An 18,612-nucleotide genomic window follows, 5' to 3' on the forward strand; every position below is an offset into this window, starting at 1 on the left:
CGTTGCCTTTTTTCATAAAGCTTTTACTTTGAAAATATGCGATGTGCACACAGCCAGATGTTGGCACTAGGAGAGGAGGTGAGAGGTGAAGATGCCATCAAGCCCTTCTTTGGTGTTTGAAGTGTGGATTTGTGGGCAGTGTGGACTGTGTATCTTTTTCATACTCGGTAAGGGTTACTTATGACTTGAAACACAGCAAGGGCTAAACCAGGAAATGGGAGAAAAGGAAAACAAGCCAGCCCCTCCCCTGTTCCTCTGCTGCTGTTTTTCTCTGCCCTCTTTATCGCTATTTCCATCTCTTCCTGTCTGTCTGGCATGCAGGCATCGTGATAAGACTCGCTAAACGTTGCTCTGTGTGTGTGTGTACACATCTCTCTTTTAAAGTCACTGTCCTAATAGAAGGAGAATCCCACAAGCAGGGACTCAGCTGCGACTCAGTGCCTGCCACACTGATGTGAGATCCATAGAGCCCCTGACTGTTAGGCTGCAGTATTGCCGAATTGCCGTGGGATATAGGTGTGGGCGCACTGGGACTGTTCAGAGTGGAGCGTTTTGAAAAAGGGTGCATTGAGATGCTGCAGGGTCAGAGAGTGTGAAAAGATTGGCTGGTTGGGTGCCTAGTGGCCGTCTTTCCTTGCTGACAGTTTTGCAGAATCACTTAGCTTTCCTTCCTTCCTCCTCCCCACCCCCCAAACTATTGTTAAATTGCACACCATGTTCAAGGTTGCCGCAAATTGAGCTGCAGAGTAGCACAGAAATAACCCTCAGTGGTCCTATTCTCACATCATTGTGGAGGGATTGTGATAGAAAGGACTGTATGAAAGTCACATCCCTGCCCTGAGCAGGTCTTTCAAAGTTCTCCTTTGCTCTTCGCTAGACTTCCCATCAGTTCTGAATCCATCTGCGCTGTGGAAGATTCTATTTAATCAAACCCTACCGTTCTCCCTGCAAAGAAATTTGGGAGAGTTTACTCCACGATCCTTCCATTGTAACCTCATTCTTTTTTCCTAGTACTCAGCCTCTGACATTTTTTGTGCAAATAATGCCCTTTTTTTGGGCATATTTTGCAAATGTCTGATCCTGCTAGTAACGGATCAGTACGAAACTATGCAGGGCATAGTTTCATACTATGTCACGGATTGGATATGAAGCTACAGTTTACTGCTGATAGTACCATCTGGTCCTATGTGTATAACATAATCTAAAACATCTGTCATTGAATACTGGAGGAAGGGAGAAACAGAAGACCAAAGATAGATAGCTATTTGAGGAGGTGTGCAAAATATTTTGAGATCAAAATAGTCCTGCAAGAGTAGCTGTGTGCTGCAGAATATGCATGCAGAGAGAAGTAAAAATAATAAAGCAATTCACAGAAGATTTTATGGAGTCTGTTGCTTATCTTCAAAAAAGGAAGAAAAACATCTTTCTTAGAAAATCACATACCTGATCTAGCTGCATTCTAAACAAAGGAACAAAATAGCCAGGGGGGTAATGATGAAATGTGTATGATGACATCATCGTACAAATGCCATACTTTGTGTACTTGTGTCTGACATCAGGCTGTGAGTACATTATGGTGGCATTTGGGGGTTGACATCATTGTGGATTTGCTGTGGATGCCACTACATAGAGCCAGGCATGGTGTCTGCTCCATTGCTGCAAGAGAAAGGAAACGGGATTGTGGAACAGAAAACAAACTAGGAGTGATGGCACACCTGAGATCATCAGTTGAACCAATGAAAGGCATGCTAGGAAGTGACAAACAGGGAATGTAAGGGAGTCAAAAAGGGGGATCCCTCCACTAACTTTGGTAGCACTGGTTATCTGTAGCAGCCAATAAGTTGAGAAGATGCTGTGAGGTAGGTGGATCTTCCAGCAGCTTCAATCTCTGCATGTTCCATTCAGTCATCAGAACATCCATTGTAATTGGTCATTGTCTATCAGAAGTGATTTGGCCTGAAAATGGGTTTGTTTCCCCCTAGAAACAGCATATTCCAAGGTCAGAACATTTTAGGTACACTTAATTTTGACCTCAAACATTTCCCATACCTCTGACTGCTGGAGCACACCCTATTTAATTCTGCCTTCTGCACTTAGCTTCTTTGGATCTGAATTTTAGAGTATAACTGGAACAGGCTGATGAGCAACAAGAAGTCAAGGAGGACATTGCATCTCTTATTGAATCACAGTGATGTAAGGGAATCAGTAATCTGCGTAGCTCACCCTATTGCCCTCTTGACAGGATATCCTGTGTGTCAAGCACTCCTGGAAGTTGCCTACCCAAACTTGTTCTGAAACTGCTTAGGGGAGAGAAGGTCCTCTTTCTTGCCTCCCTGTTGAAAAAGTCGAATATTGACAAGCAATATATCAGTGATCCATTGCTCCAAACTGGAGGTAGATTACCTTTCCAATGCTGCATAAAAATGCCATACGAATTGAATAAATAAATGAATAAATGAGCAACACCTGCACTATCGTATCCATTCTATATGCTTCCAAGTTTTCAGAGCATTCTGAGACCCAAAGCAACATCCCCAATATTTCAATAATGTAAAGTGATGCTCTTTGCTAGCATTAAAACGAGCATCCTGGGAAATTCTTGGCGTTGCAGTCTCAACCTTTTTAGCAGGTATCAACACAAGGTTGGTGCTGACCTACAGGAATCCTTTAGATCAGCCTTTCCCACCCTGATGCCTGCTAGAAATGTTTAGACTGCAACTCCAAGAATTTCCCAGGATGCTTGTTTTAATCCACCAGTCTGGGGAATTCTAGAAGTTGTAGACCCAATACATCTGGAGATCATCATGTCCGGGAGAAGCAACTTTAGATGCAGGCCATTCCTCCTGTCTCAGTTCAGTGGCGTAACTTTATGATGGGAATGAATTACATGGTTAGGAGTTGCCTTGTCTCAGTATGACTCACCTCTGTGATTTCATTGCTAGTAATGCCTGAAGGTAGAACCATACCAAAATAGGATAAGCATCATTTCTGGTCCTTTCTTTGGCTGATGCAGCGTCAGGGGTGAACTGATCAGAGCTGTGAGAGGAGGGGGTCGTCTCCTGGTCCTGTAGTCCTGTCAGAATTAGATTCCCACCTCACCTGCCTACTCTGAAGGAGAGGAAATCTCCCACTGATACCACGAAGGGCTTTCCTCCCACTGCAAGTAGGCGGAACGGTGAGAAATACAGCAATCCAATAGCTGTATTTCCAAGCTGGGGTGTTTTTAACTAAGCAAAGCCATACAGTATGATGGGTGACACATCTGATTTGGTTTTTGGTGACCTTTCCTAAGGTTTTTAACTTGGATATTGCAGAAAAAGTGGCTTGTTTTTGTCTTCACTTGTTCCTACAGACTTTTTTTTCATCCTATCCATTCTGTTTTGGAGGATAAATTTTCTGGCTAAGTCATTCAATCAGGGAAGCACGACGTTCTCCCTGCAGTTTGCTCCACCAACCAGCTGCAGAGCTGCTGACGATGTTATGAGAGGGCGGTGGTATGATAGGAATGGGCAGGACCATTTTTTTTTCAGCCCTTGTTTCAGATTTCCTTTAAACAACAAGGACAGGAAAAGCAAAACATGTGCACCCTCCAACTATTTTGTCACTGAATTTGCAGTATGATCTTGGGCCTCACATGGAGGGTTAGGGACAACTCATGCCCTGTAGGTTGCCCACAATAGATTTAGTACTAGACTTCTGAATATGCTGCACTGATCATCAGGGAAGATGTAGGTCAAGTAAGTCCCTGGGAAAAAAATCCAGGTTTGGCCAAATGTATTTTAAACTGATTGAAGGAAGTTGTAGGCCAGTGCATCTGTTGGGCACCAAGTTGGAGGAGGACAGATTTTTGTGTTTCGTTCCAAACACCATCTGAGGAATATTTCTTTTGTATATAATCCCTGTGATCCCTGCAGAATTAAAAGCGATAAACAACTTGACCTTTTTGTCAAGCCAGACCCAGGTGTGATCTACCTGATTATCTTTACCTTGGAAGTAGCAGCGTGTCTTCTTCTTAGGAAGAGGACCTTCCCCACTAGTTAGTATAATTCACCTTGGTACAGGAAAATAAGCACCCACCTCTTCACAGATCTGTCCCCTCACACCCTCTGTGGTAACTACTCAGGTCAATTTATAGGAGGCCCTGCTCTTCTATGATTTCTTGTGCCTGCTCGTAGAGGAATCATCTTCTTTAAGAGGACCTTGGGGTTTCTGAGCAAGGGCTGCTGAACTACAGCTCCCAGCATCTTTCATCACTGGCTGGAGCTGCTGAAGGGTCATGCTGGAAAGCCCCTTTCCCAGTGATCCAGAGAAGCAGCCTTCTCCCCACTTTGCCCCCAAGCAGTCATAAGGGACAGGGTTGCCACTTGGAGCATCAGCCAAATCCAAACTGTTCCTTTAACCTAGCGGGGTGCAGCTTGAGTCCCCAAGACTACATCCAGCCTCTGAAAACTTGTGGGGCACCCCCAGAGTCCCTTCAAAATCTGCTTGCCTATCTGATGAAGTGAGCTGCTGCTGCTGCATTTTAATAACATTTATTAGGCAGAAAAAGTGCTTCCTGACTTCTCCTGATTTTTTGCCACCCTAAACTAACATGACTTTCTTACCACAGTGCTGCCCAACTGTAATTTTGGATGTGAGAAAGAGAAAAATAGCTAAACCCCATCCAAAAGCTAAGTGTACGCAAACTTCTCTGAAACAGTCACAGCTGGACATACAAGAAGATGGTGGGCCTTGTAGGCTGATCACTGGAGCATTTTCCCCCATTTATTTATTTTGACAAGCTACATGTTATAATTGTAAAATAATGAAGGAAAATATAATGCCAAAAGAAGTACAATTTTTTAAAAAATATATAAACAATAGATAGTTTAAAAATTCAATAAAAACAAAATACAGGAGGATAACCAACAAATCTAAAATATCATATGGCTAACATATTCTAATACATCATTAAAAGCTTAAAATGCTATAAGGTATTTCATACTCAATTTCTAATCAAAGCACATCCATTAAATTTTAAAAACGGTTGGTTAATAGGAAGAAGAGAGAAAAAGGACAGATAATACATGAATGCTGTAAATTATATGTAGATTATATATCAAATTTGGAATTATACTTAAAATGTAGTTTCCAAGTAGAATTGAATTCTACATCAGATTTACGTTTTAGATAGGAATTATTCTAGACATTGAAGCATACTCCCATAAATTTGGTTAGCCATTCTTCCATAGAGGGGATCAAATATCTTTTCTAATAAAGAGTGCATAAAATCCTTGCAGCTGTTAATATATGCAATGCCAGTTGAGTATATTTTGAAGAAATATATGGCTTAGTGAAGTTTAATAAAAATATATCAGGATAAATGAGATTATGATTTTCAAAATGTGTTCCATTCTACGATGAATTATTTTCCACTATTGTTGAAGCTTTGCAACATTACCACCACACATGGAAGGATTCAGTCTGTCCATTACATTTCCAGCATTTCACAGGAAAGGAACTTCTCATTCTAGCAATCAAGACTGGAGTAATGTACCAGTGGTAAAACATATTGTGCCAATTTTTCTAAGTAAAATGTTTGAGGTAAATTTAATATTCTTTTTCCATTGACATTCCCAGTGTTCCATCTCTCTAACTACAGGCATATCTCAGAGATATTGCAGGTTCGGTTCCAGACCACCTCAATAAGGCAAATATTGCAGTAAAGTGACTCACACAGATTTTGGGGTTTCCCAGTAATCTATTAAGTGTGCAATAACATTATGACTAAATATATATATATATATATATATATATATATATATATATATATACACACACACACATACATACATACATACATATACATATACATATACATATACATATACATATACACACCTTAATTTAAAAAATTCTTAAAATAAGACAGCAATGAAGTTTGCTGCATCGATTGACTCTTCCTTTCACAAAAGATTTCTCTGTAGCAGGCAATGCTGTTTGATAAACACAATATCTGCAAAACGCAGTAAAGCGAAGCACAATAAAACAAGCTATGCCTGTATATTCAAATTTTGCATCCATTTCATCACACAGTCTTTTTCTCATTCTAAGTTGTATTTCACTAACAAATTATAAACTGTGCCTAACAAATGTTCAGTGTTTTAGTTATAATATTTTCAAATTCAGTCAACTTTCTCAATATTCCCCCTTGTTTCCATTACTCTTTTGTTGCTGTGCTGCGTGTTTGAAAGTATTGAAACCAGCTAAGTGTGGAAGAGCGCTGTGTAGCAAGAGACTTGAGAAATCTTGACTTTGTCCTGTTAATAATAAAATCTTGCAATCTGCACAAATTGTTCTCTTCACGGAGCAAATTTCTTAGTACCTTCCTCTTTGTAAAAATAGACGTTAAGTAATGAAGCAAGGGGGGAATCATCACTGGAGAATCAGTGAATGGCTGTGCCTAAGAGAAGGATAATTTCCACCTCTGTTACACCTACTGATGCCAAATTCCATCTGTTCCTGATGGCATGAGTCTTTGTGCTAAATCCTCCCGCCATCTAGTGTCTAGTGATGACTTTGCATCTTCTTGCAACACCAGTTTCCATAGAATTCTCCCTTCATTTAGACCAGTGTTTCTCAACCTGGGCAACTTTAAAATGTGGGGGTTTCAGCTCCCAGAATTCCCCAACCAGCATGGATGGCTGGGAGTTGAAGTCCCCACATCTTAAAGTTGCCCAGGTTGAGAAACCCTGGTTTAGACTGGCATTAGTTGAAGTTTCTCCCTCTGTCTTAGCTCAGGCAATGCATGACTTTCTCCTCCAATGAACTATTTTGTTCCTACTTCAAATAATCCTTTGGAGATTATTTTAGTTATAGTTTAGGAATACTTTTAACATCCATAAAAAAGACATCTCTGAAACTGAGAGCTGTTGTTTCTCACTTCCAAGACTTAGCTATGTGTTTTTTGTGTGAGCAGGGAAAAAATATTGTAACTGCTGGGAGAGTTTCTGGAAATTTGCTTTCTATTAGCCTGATGCGTGCCTCTGTATGTGTGTATGCACACTTGTATAAGAGAGGGCATATACGCATCGGTGCACATCCTTTACAATATATCAGGGTGCCATTCTCAACAATAAAAATCCATACATCTTTCAAACAAAGTGCCTTCCAAATTACACCTAGTTTTGTTTGGCTCCTTAATGAGGATTTGCAAAACAGCCTAAGCACAAGACTGTTTTAAAATCAGTAGCATCTTAATAAGAAATCCTAAGCTAGTTCACATGCTTTTCTTCCTAATTATATACCTTTGGTTTTGTTTCGGTGATATTAATGTGTGGGTGTATGTGCAAATCCCACTCATAAAACTCCTGAATCACCCCAACACACCAAACAAGTTTGACCATGACTCAAGATAAAATTCAAATATAAATTGGATTTGGCATTACATGTGAAAAGAATTTGGCTACATATCTTAATTGATCATAGTGTGAACATGAGCCAGGAGTGTGATGCAACAGCTGTCAAGACTAATGCAGTCTTAGACTGCATTAAGCCAGTTCCAGATCAGGAGAAGTAATTGGCTGGTTCTACACTGCATCGTTCAAATTGCAGCAGGAATAGTCCGGTTCTGGGTGCTGCATTTTAAAGACGCTGACATACCTGAAGGAAATCAACCAGGATAAGGAGGGTGATGTGAGAACCACATTAAATGAGGATTGGTTGAAAGAGCGGGCTGTGTTCATCCTGCAGAAGAGAAGAATGAGTAGCAATACAAGAGCTGAATTTCAAATATCCAAAACGTGGTCATATAGAAATGGAGCAGGCTGGCTCTCTATTTTCCCCAAACTGCAGGACTAAATCTTGAGGATCAAACATGGCCTAGAAGCAGACTTCAGCTAAATGTTCCTGATGTTGAACAGAAATCTGCTTTCTCGACAGCAAGAACTGCTTGACACTGCATCAGGCTGTTATTGTAGCATTGACTAAATAAATAAATAATATTACATAGATCGTTCTCTCTTCATTTAGACTGGCATTATTTGCAGTTTCTCCGTCTTAGCTCAGGCGATGCCTGACTTTCTGATCCCCTGTACGAAGTAAGCGTCTTGCATCCCGCCAACTTCTCTTACATCGTATTTCAATTTGTACTGCATCTCCCATTTCAATCAATACAAATTACAGTTTAAGATAGCTCTTACAAGCCATAGCAAGCTGCTGCTGTTAATAATAAAAACAAGAACTTTAAATAAGCATTAGTTACACGTTTTCCCCCCTCACGTCTTTGCTTACCTCTCGCTGTGTTCACAAAATCATCATAAAAATCACAAAATAGGCAAATGGCAAAATACTTATTGGCTGGAAATAATCTGTATTTGGAACGGAGGATGTCAGATGTGTGTGTGTGTGAATTGCTTCCATACCCAATGGAGCTGTTATAACATGCATATTAATTTTTTCATTGAAAATATCATTTTAAAAAATGGACCTCCCGAGCATCCTCATGGCACTGCTTCAAGCAGGGGCGATCATGTTCCCTTTTTATAGACGGAGGAACTGAAGCTGAGAGGCCAAAGTGTGCCCAGTAAACTAAGCCTCCTCGATCCGAAGCCAGAGCTGCCATTTAGAGTGCTCTGCTGGCTGGTTGTGCAGCAATGTGGCCCAGCCCTATTGAAATTGCACATTCACTCACGGGCATCAGGAGAGGCCACTTCAAAGATCTGCTGAGTGATACACGCCTGGGAATTCCCTGCAGCCGCTTCCCACGCCTTTCAGCGCCTTGTCGATGTTTTCGGAGCACCGTAGCCTAGCCCTGATATGTCAAGTTGCGTGATTTTCCTTGGGGAAATCTGGCAAGAGTTACTTCACCAACGCCAAATCAAAACAGGGGTTTTTCTGTAGCATCTTAAGGAATATAAAATTGGTTCTCCTTCCTCAACAGGTAGCCTTTTCCCGTCTTTTCTTTAATGGCTCAAATGTGTTCTTAGGCCAAAGCAGCAGGTCCTGCCCTACTCCTGTTTCCTTGACTAGGATTTGACTTGTGAAATTGCCTGCCTACTTTTGTCGCTCTGGTTTTGATTTGAAATCAGTTGGACTTCCTACTGCATATTATGCTTGTGGGTGCTGTTTTCCCGACTGCTTCTCTTGAATCTGGAAAGTCACTTGCTGTTGACATGATGTTTCCTTGTTGGATGATTGAATGTGGTATTCTTTTTCCAAACCAGCAGGCAAGTTATATTGGATCAGAAAGTGATGTTACATGTGTGAGAATACATTTCATAGTTCCATGAATGAACAAGCTTTGAAAGATGGCAATTAAAGACACACACACCCTTTCATGTATGCAGCAATCTTTTCTACCTCTTCCTACAATGTAGAAGTAGCTATGACTGTGGCTGTAGCTTATTCTGTTCTCCCCCCTCCCCTTAATAAACCTACTTCACCCCTGTAACCATATGCTAGATACACAGTTGATGGCTTTGTCTAAAAACTGATGGGTGTGATTTAATTAAAAGTAAATTCAGTTCAATCAGTTTTGCTATTTTTTTCCTTTGCTTTGCCCAAGTGTGACCCTGGACCAGAAAAAAAGAAAGATTGTATACTCCTGACTTAATGACACACATGGTAGAAGACTACTAACTGAAGTGAATGATTGGGATTTGATATGGGTTTTGATGGACAGAATTGACTAAGGACACTTAGGTGGTAGAGTATCTGTTTTGCATGTCAAAGCTCCCAGATTTTCTCTTTGTTATCCCTTGGAGGGGAGAGCTGGGAAAGACCTCACCCTGAAATTCTGGGGGTTCTCTGCTAGTCATTTAGACAACACTGAGAGAGATGAAACAAGAGTGAGAGGACTTCTGTAAAGCAGTTTCCTGCAATTATCAGGGAAATAATGGAACATGCCTTCTGAAGATAAAGAGATAAAGCCTTCACATCATACCAGAATCTTAGTTTTCCCTCAGCAAGATCAGTCTCTTATTTCTTGAAGATCCTTCTTACTTTATTTACCTGTTAGATTTACATCCCACCTTTGGGAGCACAGTGGCTTTAATGAAAAGATCTTCCCTACGTTTGAGTTCAGTCGAATGTTTTGGGATGCATTTCAACAGCAGAATTCATTTTCAAGAACTGCGGAACTGGAAAATTAGGGATGAGTACCCGTAGCTAGCCAGTGATCTTTCACTGTAGTTACCAGCTGCATTTTTGTTCACCAGGTGCTGTAGCAAGTATGGTTGTGAAGCAGAAGCTGGCAGAGGTCATCCTGAAAAAACAACAAGCTGCTCTGGAAAGGACTAACGCTCCCATCATGCCATACAGGTAACCTGGTTCTAGAAGTAAGTTTGGAAACATCACATGCTGGAACATTAACCAAGTCCTTAATGTACTCTTAAGAACCAGTCCTGCTACAAATTCCATCATCCCCAACCAGCATGGCCAATGCAGCTTGCAGGAATCTAATTCAGAAGACTTTTAGAATGTAAAAGAGGGGATGGTTTACTAGCTGGGTTGATGGTATACCCAGCATTGCACCCCAATTTAACCAGAAGTTAGACGTCCTTGATTTCTCATGGCATTTTCCCCTTTGAGATGTGTCCCTACTTAGACTGATAACATTCATTTGGCTAGGGTGGCCTTTTTAAGTGAACCTCACTCGTTCCAGCCCTGGCTACAACTTACAGGACTTGATTTCCTCGTAAACCTGCCTTACTCACTTTTCTGCCTTACGTATTTTTAGAAGCACTATAATGCACTTTGTTCTCCAGCACCGTAATCTGCCTTTTCTGTTTCATGGATGTGTCCTGGGAAAGAGAACATGAGCCTATTAAGAGCCCTGGGATCTTGATCTGTGTGGATTGAATTACATCCCTTGGTAGATCTTTTGCAGCCAAGATCATTTCCTTGCTTGTGTTGTGCAGGACTAGTTGGCCACACCCCCAATGTCCTGTTTTCTTCTCTATCGTTACACCCTTGCTAAAGTCCTTGACCTAGTTCTATACACAGCACTTTGGGTGTTGTTATAAAGGGAGAAGCTACTCAGCTTTGCTGATTTTCACTGGCTTTACTTTCCTGTTGGGGCCCTGGACAGGCATGGAAAGAAAGGTTCCTTCTGAGAAATATTTCACAATAGGATGGGGGGGGGGTGCTTCTTTAAATGCACACAAACACACACACCCTGTAAGACTGCAAAGGGGGTGCTTTGATAACACCCCTTTCCATCTAAAGCACACTAGGTATGTTGGACTAGGACCCCAGTCATCCCCAGCCAGGTTGTGGGGAGCCAGGATAACTGTTATGATTAAGTTGTGATTCTGTGTAGATCAAGGCAAGAGTCAGTCTTGTTGAATGAGCCCAGTGGGTATCTTGGGTGGATCTTGGGTGACACCAGCCTCAGAACCAGCTGTGCTGCTTCTCTGAAGTGCTAAAGCCTTAGCAGACCATTGTTTGGCCAGACTGGAAAACGGGTCCAGTAAATATTTAGATGAGGGTTGGAAAGCATGTCTTGAGTGCTGTCCTCAAATGACCGCCATTGGGGGGAGAGTGCACCTTCTCAAAATGGCTGCAATAGTTGGCATGGCCAGTCACAAAAACACTAGGAAGCCAGTTGGAGACATGGTTCTCTGTTATCCCTTCAGGAATGCCCCCTAAGCCAAGCTTACCTTCTCCTTTTGAGATGAGTAATCATATGCTTGCATAAGGTTAAATTAAGGCCTTTATAGGCTTTGAGCAGTCTCATAATCTAGGCCCCTAAAATAGGTCTGTAAAATATTTGGAGAGTACACAAAGTGCAAGGGCCATTTTGGTGTGGTTTTTAAAGGCACTAGGCTAGAACCAAATCATAGGTTCTAATCCTGCCTTAGGCACAAAACCAGCTGGGTGACTTGGGGCCAGTCACACCCTCTCAGCTCTAGGAAAAAGGCAATGGCAAACCACTTCCGAAATGCTGCCAAGAAGCTGCATGGACTTGTCTGTATATTTGCCAGGAGTAAAGACAGACTTAAAGGCGTGCACACACACACATACACAGTATAGGAATAGATCTAGAATATAAAGCAGTGTGTGTGTCTGTATGTGTGTGTTATTTTCTCTGTCTCTCTCTTAAAATTCATCTGAGTTTGGTGCAGCCACTGGTAGAGGTGGGTAACCCTTTTTCATAAACCCTTGGGAGATTCTTAGGCTGGGCCTTGGGCTTGAGGCCCAGAGGATAATCCAGCCTTGTTTCCAAACAAAGTGCTGGGTTGCAGCCAGTCATGATTTAATTTTTTAAAGACTATTTATGGGGCCAGTGTGGGGTGCAGAAGGGACATCATTGTTTAAGGCTGATGTTTCACTTTGCATCTTCTTTTTTACATAAATTTGAATTAAAGCAATTTAAAATGATGAACTCCAGTTAAGGAGGGCAAAGAGCCAGGCCAAGGGAGTTTCTGGGGACCAATGGGACTTGTGCCCATGACATGGTCGATGCCAGTGTTTCTCAACCTTGGCGACTTTAAGATGAGTGGAGTTCAACTCCCAGAATTCTAGGAGTTGAAGTCCACTCATCTTAAAGTCGCCAAGGCTGAGAAACACTGGTCTATACATACTGCTTCCTTATTACAGTCAGAAGGGTAAGGCTAAGGGGGAGAGAGGGGCACTCAATATAAACAATCATTGTAAAGTGAAAGTGGTGTGACAGATTCTTTTGTCCCCTCTTCCTTGTGTGGGCAAATTTGTCAGGGTTTCCCAAGAAAAAAAGGAGAATCTTACCCAATCATGCAAATACTGAACATCCCCCAAACCAAGATAGGTCCTGCAGAATCCTTTTTCAGAAGACGCTGACATCATAATTAGAAAGAACACTGAAAAACTCCATAGCGATACGATTGTTCTTCCATCCTGCCATGTTCCACAGTTTGGATCCAGAAGTACCAGAGTTAAATCTGAAGCCATTTGGAATCCTTAATTACCTGAGAAGACAGTAAGAAAGCCATACGCCAGTCCTCTTGAAGCCTCAACTTTGGATGGCATTGGCTTGCTCAGAAGAACAGAGTTGGGTGGGTCATTCAAAATATAATTGATTTCTGCTGCGACTTGTTTGCAATGCTTCTGAAGAAAAAAGTGTAATACCTCTTCTGTTTACGTGGCTCAGTCCTGCACATTGTGACCTCAGCACTGCATGGTCCAGCAATGATCTGGAAGCAATTCTGAGACCCTTGCTCAGAAGCCAAGCATGTGCTTTTCAGGCAGTAGTGACCAGCTTGAGCTTGAATGGGAACATTGCTGCCCTTAGAGATTAATCTGTGGAACTACTTTCAGCAGTGAATTATTAGATCTCTCTAGGGAATCTTGACAGGGAAGCTAGATTTGAACTGAAGACTTCCTAGCCTGCAGGCTCATTCTCTTAACCTTTATCATAAACTGATCCAGGAATGCCGGCCACAGATCTCTTTCTCATTCTTTATCCAGGTCCTTGGAGCCAATGGAACATGAAGGACCACCAAATCCTGTGCTCTCTACTTTCTTTCCTCCTGTCCCCAACAACTCCAGGGATTCTCCAGAGCACTTTCCACTAAGGAAAACAGGTAAAGGAACTTATTTGAGTTAGAGAACTCTCTGGGGCTATTAAGTTGCCAAATGACTGGAAAAGAGGAAGTGGAACAGTCTTGATGCTCTTCTTTGGACAATAGCAGGAATAATAGCATTGGACTTTTGCCAGGGAACCATTTTATAGTGTAGAGTTTAATATGATGAACTACCTGTATCTGCTTAATAAATTTATGTCAAAGGCGTAGCTAGCTCCTGGGTTGTTCAGAGAAACAAGAGTAACAGACAGAAATCAGTGGAACGATCTTAGCTCACGTGGACTTACTTAAGATACATGCACACCAATAATTTTTCATGTAGTCCCCTTTTGTTCCAGCTGGACATTCTAAGAATTATTGTGACTTTAGGAGGTGATATCATGTGTTTATTTCCTCCCTCCTCCCCCCTTTTTCTTCTTGTGTTGTGTCATTTTGATTGTAAGCTTGTAACAAGGCTTGCTCTGGTTTTATCGATCTTTTAAAAGTGGCTCTGTTTTAGTGCTTTTTCTAAACATGTATGCTGCTTTCAAACCCGGATTTTCTCTGGCATCTAGAAGATCTTTTGGTAGCAATGGGGGAGAAAACCCCAACCATCAAATAATAAATTAAGGGCCACTGAATAAAAACGTATACAATAAAATCAAATAAAATGCAAAATAAAGACACCATATAAACTAGACAGCTACAAGGCGGACATTAAAACAATATGAATTGAAATTCAATTAAAAAACAATTTAAAGCCTGGGAAAGGTAGAGCAATATTTGAGGTGCCAAAGTCTCTGGGAAAGGCGTTTATCCCAAACACAGAGGAGGCTGAATAAACTGGTTGATCTCACTGGGATCATTTGCATTTCTGTGGTCTGGGATAATGCTTATCTTGGTGTGCTGGGAAATGCCTTTGTTGGTTTTTGGGTGCAAAGTGCCTTGAGACGCCTCTCTCCCTGTAGCGTCTCTGTTGATCCAGGTGGACTTTTCCTCTGAGCATTTCACACTCTCTTCTCTTTTTGCTTCAGCCTCTGAGCCCAACCTGAAGTTGCGCTGCAAAGCTAAAAAAACTGAACGGCGCAAAAACCCACTGACCCGGAAGGAAAGTGCACCCCCTTCCTTGAAAAGGCGCCCGGCAGAAGCCATTGGTAAGAAGAAGCCATCCAAAGGATTTGGTGGAAGGGGGCTTTCTTGGATGCATCCCTTGCCGTTGGAATTGAGCAGAGACAGGCAATCTGAAATATTTCCTAGGGCAATGAAGGGCACCACAGGGGATGTGATGGGTCTCAGCATAGCAAGCTTTGAGCTTCTGAAGAAGTTCATTTGAAGACAAGCCTGGATTGATCCCAATTCCAGGGTTAAACTACCCATCCCCAACCCAGTTGTGCTTATGCTACAGCTTCTATCGTCTCCCTCCATTCTGGCTAGGGATAATTAGATTGGAGTCCTATATAGGCATAGGATGTGGGCTGGGAAAGGCTGGCCTAGGTTGTTTCTCAGATGTCCAACGCCCTGCCAGTCAAGTGTAGATCCCTGGGATGGTGTCCTTGACCGTCCCTTTGCTTGTTCTGCCTGTCCTGTAGCCAGAGCCTTGTGTCTGCTTTATCACCTGCAGATTCATCTCCCAGCAGCAGCAGCACCCCAGTCTCTGGATGCAGTTCGCCCAATGACAGCCTGGTGCCGGAACATGGAGCCCTACCAGCCACGCCAGGGCTTGTGCAAGAGGTATGGAGCCCATAGGAAGGCACCCAAGACAGTCTGACATGGACCTGAGAGATTAAGGATGAACACTGCCAAGAGGCTTGCAAATAGCTGCTTACTCAATGGCTTGCAGCTGATCAAACCTCTAGCCAATCAAGATTGTTAAAACATTGGATAAAATGTGAAGCAAGTTAGCTTCTGATCTGAAGTCAGAAATTGCATGTTAATTATAAACCTGCCTTTATCTTAGAAGTTATTATCAGCTGGTGCTGAATGGTTTGGGCTTGTCTTTCCATTTTACAGCTTCTTTCCTAAATGTATATCCTGTTCTTACATAGAGTTGGATGAGTCTCCCATTCAAGGAATCACTCAGATATAAAACCTTTGAGGTCCAGTATGGGTGCTGAAAACTCATCTGTTGCATTTGAAGGAAATATTACAGAAAACGTTGCTCTCAGTTGCAGAGTCACTGAGATAACTGGCCTTCACTTACTAAAATCCCATTTGTGGACATGAGACCCAGTATGTCTCTTTCTGACTACACAACATGCCTTGGGAACTGTGACTTTTTGGGGTTCCCTGTTGATTGTTTTTATTCTATAGGAATTCCTCTTCCATGTACTCTAGATAGTATTTTGCCACACCGTTTTGCACGTTTTTAAGTAGACTGCCTTGCAAAGAAAAAAAAAAAGTCTACCTTTTTTTGCTATATTTTTTTTTTCTTGGATGTTCTTCCAATGTTGCCATTTGTTCATTCATTCAGTCCCCAATTTCTGTTCTGGGGAAATTGTAGCTCATCAGTCAAGCCCAGAAGGTTCCAGGTTTACTCCAAATCTAGACAGGCAAGACTGAACCCTAAAGAGCTGTTGCTGGTCAGCCCTAACAGGACTTGGCTAGATGGACTCTGCGTCTCACTTGATATAAGGTTGTGTCCCGTGGGTGGTTCTAAAAGTGCTGAAAAATATGTTTTATATGTTAGTCCCAAAATTTAATTCTTAGTTCTCTTCCTCCCATTTTTTCAAGTCAGTGTTCCTGTAGATTTTTATTTGCCAGCCTTGAAGGTTTCTAGCATTTATTCCTGAAATTACTTTCCCTGGCACGAGAATTAGAGAATCCTTCCACACCCACATTAGCCCTTATACAAAGGGTGAATGTGGTTGTTCAGTCGTTAACTCGTGTCCGACTCTTCGTGACCCCATGAACCATGTCACTCCAGGCCTTCCTGTCCTTCACTGCCTCCCTGAGTTTGCTCAGCTTCATGCTCATTGCTTCAGTGATGCTATCTAACCATCTCATCCTCTGCTGTCCCCTTCTGCTTTTGCCTTCAATCTTTCCCAGCATCAGGGTCTTTTCCAAAGAGTCCTCTTTTTGCATTAGGTGACCAAAGTATCTGAGCTTGAGCTTCATTATCAATCCTTCCAATGAGCAGTCAGGGTTGATTTCCTTTAAGATTGACAGGTTTGACTTCCTAGCAGTCCAGGGGACTCTTAAGAGTCTTCTCCAGCACCACAGTTCAAAGGCATCAATTCTTTGGCGCTCAGCTTTCTTTATGGTCCAGCTCTCACAGCCATAGGATCTCTTAGATGTGGACCAAGAGATTAAACTAAGATTTAGTTAAACTAATATTGCAGATCAAGAGCAGATGGACATTTTTGTGGTATCGATTAAGTGATTTGCATCCTCCCCATTCAACCAAGACTCAGTTACAGGATCCAAGTTTCCAAGACACTCTGACCTTTTCCCCTTGTGATAAACCTGCCAACTTTGTCTCTGAGGATCTTGCTTTCTTGGTTAAGAGGTTCTGTAAGGGGATTGACAGGTAATTTGGAAATGTCCTATTTCATTTTCATTCAGGTTCAGAAAATTCCATCATACATATAACAATATTCTCAGGACAAGCTTCACTGTTAGGAGAGCTGTTGAATTTGGTGGATTATTACTTTCCTTCTTTCTCCTTGTTATAGGCCCCGCTAGCTCAGCGCCTGAGAATGCAGGAAAGCTCACTGGCTCAATATGCTCTTCAGACCAGTAGTTCTCTCCCAGCTCTCACCCTTGGACTACCAGCCACTTCTGCAGCATCTGTCAGGGTATGTTTTAGGAGATTGTGGTAAGAGGAAAGGGGATCAGGCAGTAGATCAGACACATTTAATCCTGGCCTTTCCTAACCAGGAAACTGCTAGACATATTGCAGCTGGACTCCCTGGATAAACAGCAGTCCAACCAAAGGCATTTGCAGTCTTGAGATCTGTGATAGGTTGAGAAAGGCTGCAGTAGACAGTGGGAGTAACAATGGCCAATGGAATCCTAAGTGGAAACAGATCATTTTTAAGAGAAGGAAATGGCTAGTGGAGAGTGGGAATGCATCTCCTAAACTTGACATATTGGTGAATATATGTAGCTTAGGGTTGAGTTGTTGGGTTCTTGATGTTCTCTGAGTTTGCTTCTCTTCCTGGAGAGGTTTTATTACTAGGCAGGTAATACACCTAGCCCAGTAATGAAACTTCTGCTGGAAGAAAAGCAAGCTTGGAGAACATCAAGAACTCAACTTCCTAAACTAACTGCTCTGAATTGACATAGATTGATTAGATTCCTGACAATAAAAAGTGTCTTGCTTACTTGGACCATGACCCTGCCATTTTTTTAATATTAAGATAATATCATCATTGTTAGATCAGTGCCAGATCACAAAATAGTGTGCAAGTTTTGACTCCTTAAGACAATGTTTCTCAACCTTGGCAACTCTAAGACACGTGGGCTTCAACTCCTAGAATTCCCCAGCCAGCATGGTGGCTTTGCTTTAGCGTGAATTTGCAGTTTTTCCTAAGTCCTCGAGGCCATCTTTCTATTTTGCTATTTTGTTTTTGTTCATCTTTTGGAAAGTCCCAGCTACACTCGTAGGAGCTTGCAAGTCTAATAGAAATTGCCTGGTGGACCTATGTCAACCTTCTGCTTGCCTGTGATATAAACTAAGTCCTGGTATCTCAGCCATTTCTCTGTATTGCTCCCTTTTAAGAATGTCAGGGAAGGGTAACTTGGGATTCAGGGAAACGCTCTTCACTCACACTCTCCAATTCTGTCTGTACAGGGGGATAGTGATCACAGGGCACACCCAGGCCTTGCACACAAGGTGCCTGTCCTGACTAGCACTCACGCGCCTGTGTTCCTACCTGCCAGCTTGGAGCAACATGAACCCGGAAGCCCTCTGTCCCCTCGACTTCATCCTGTTATCATTCTGGAGCCCTCGCTTGCTCACCCTCCTCTCGTTACAGGTGAGTATCTGGCCCTTCATCTTTGGGGAAGCACAGAACACAGAGAGCAGGCAACTTGGCCATCCGTAGATTGCTGAACTACAACTTCCACGATCCCCAGGAAGCCTGGCCAGTAG

The 18,612-nt window shown here is 42.2% G+C and overlaps 1 protein-coding gene across 5 annotated transcripts in view; it reads left to right on the forward strand.

Moving 5' to 3' along the window:
* Positions 1-18,612, forward strand: part of HDAC7 (histone deacetylase 7) — a 201,146-nt gene that overhangs the window by 145,806 nt on the left and 36,728 nt on the right. For all 5 annotated transcript variants that reach the window (XM_088137920.1, XM_088137919.1, XM_088137918.1 and 2 more), the window contains 6 exons: positions 10,197-10,299; positions 13,426-13,541; positions 14,555-14,674; positions 15,142-15,251; positions 17,192-17,314; positions 18,313-18,496. In XM_088137920.1, coding sequence (XP_087994046.1) covers positions 10,197-10,299; positions 13,426-13,541; positions 14,555-14,674; positions 15,142-15,251; positions 17,192-17,314; positions 18,313-18,496 — 756 coding nt within the window. The remainder of the gene's footprint in view (positions 1-10,196; positions 10,300-13,425; positions 13,542-14,554; positions 14,675-15,141; positions 15,252-17,191; positions 17,315-18,312; positions 18,497-18,612) is intronic.

This window comes from Python bivittatus, unplaced genomic scaffold (genome assembly GCF_059951505.1).
Source record: "Python bivittatus isolate LINGU-HERP-01145 unplaced genomic scaffold, Pbiv_v1 ctg000220_np1212, whole genome shotgun sequence".
NCBI lineage: Eukaryota > Metazoa > Chordata > Lepidosauria > Squamata > Pythonidae > Python > Python bivittatus.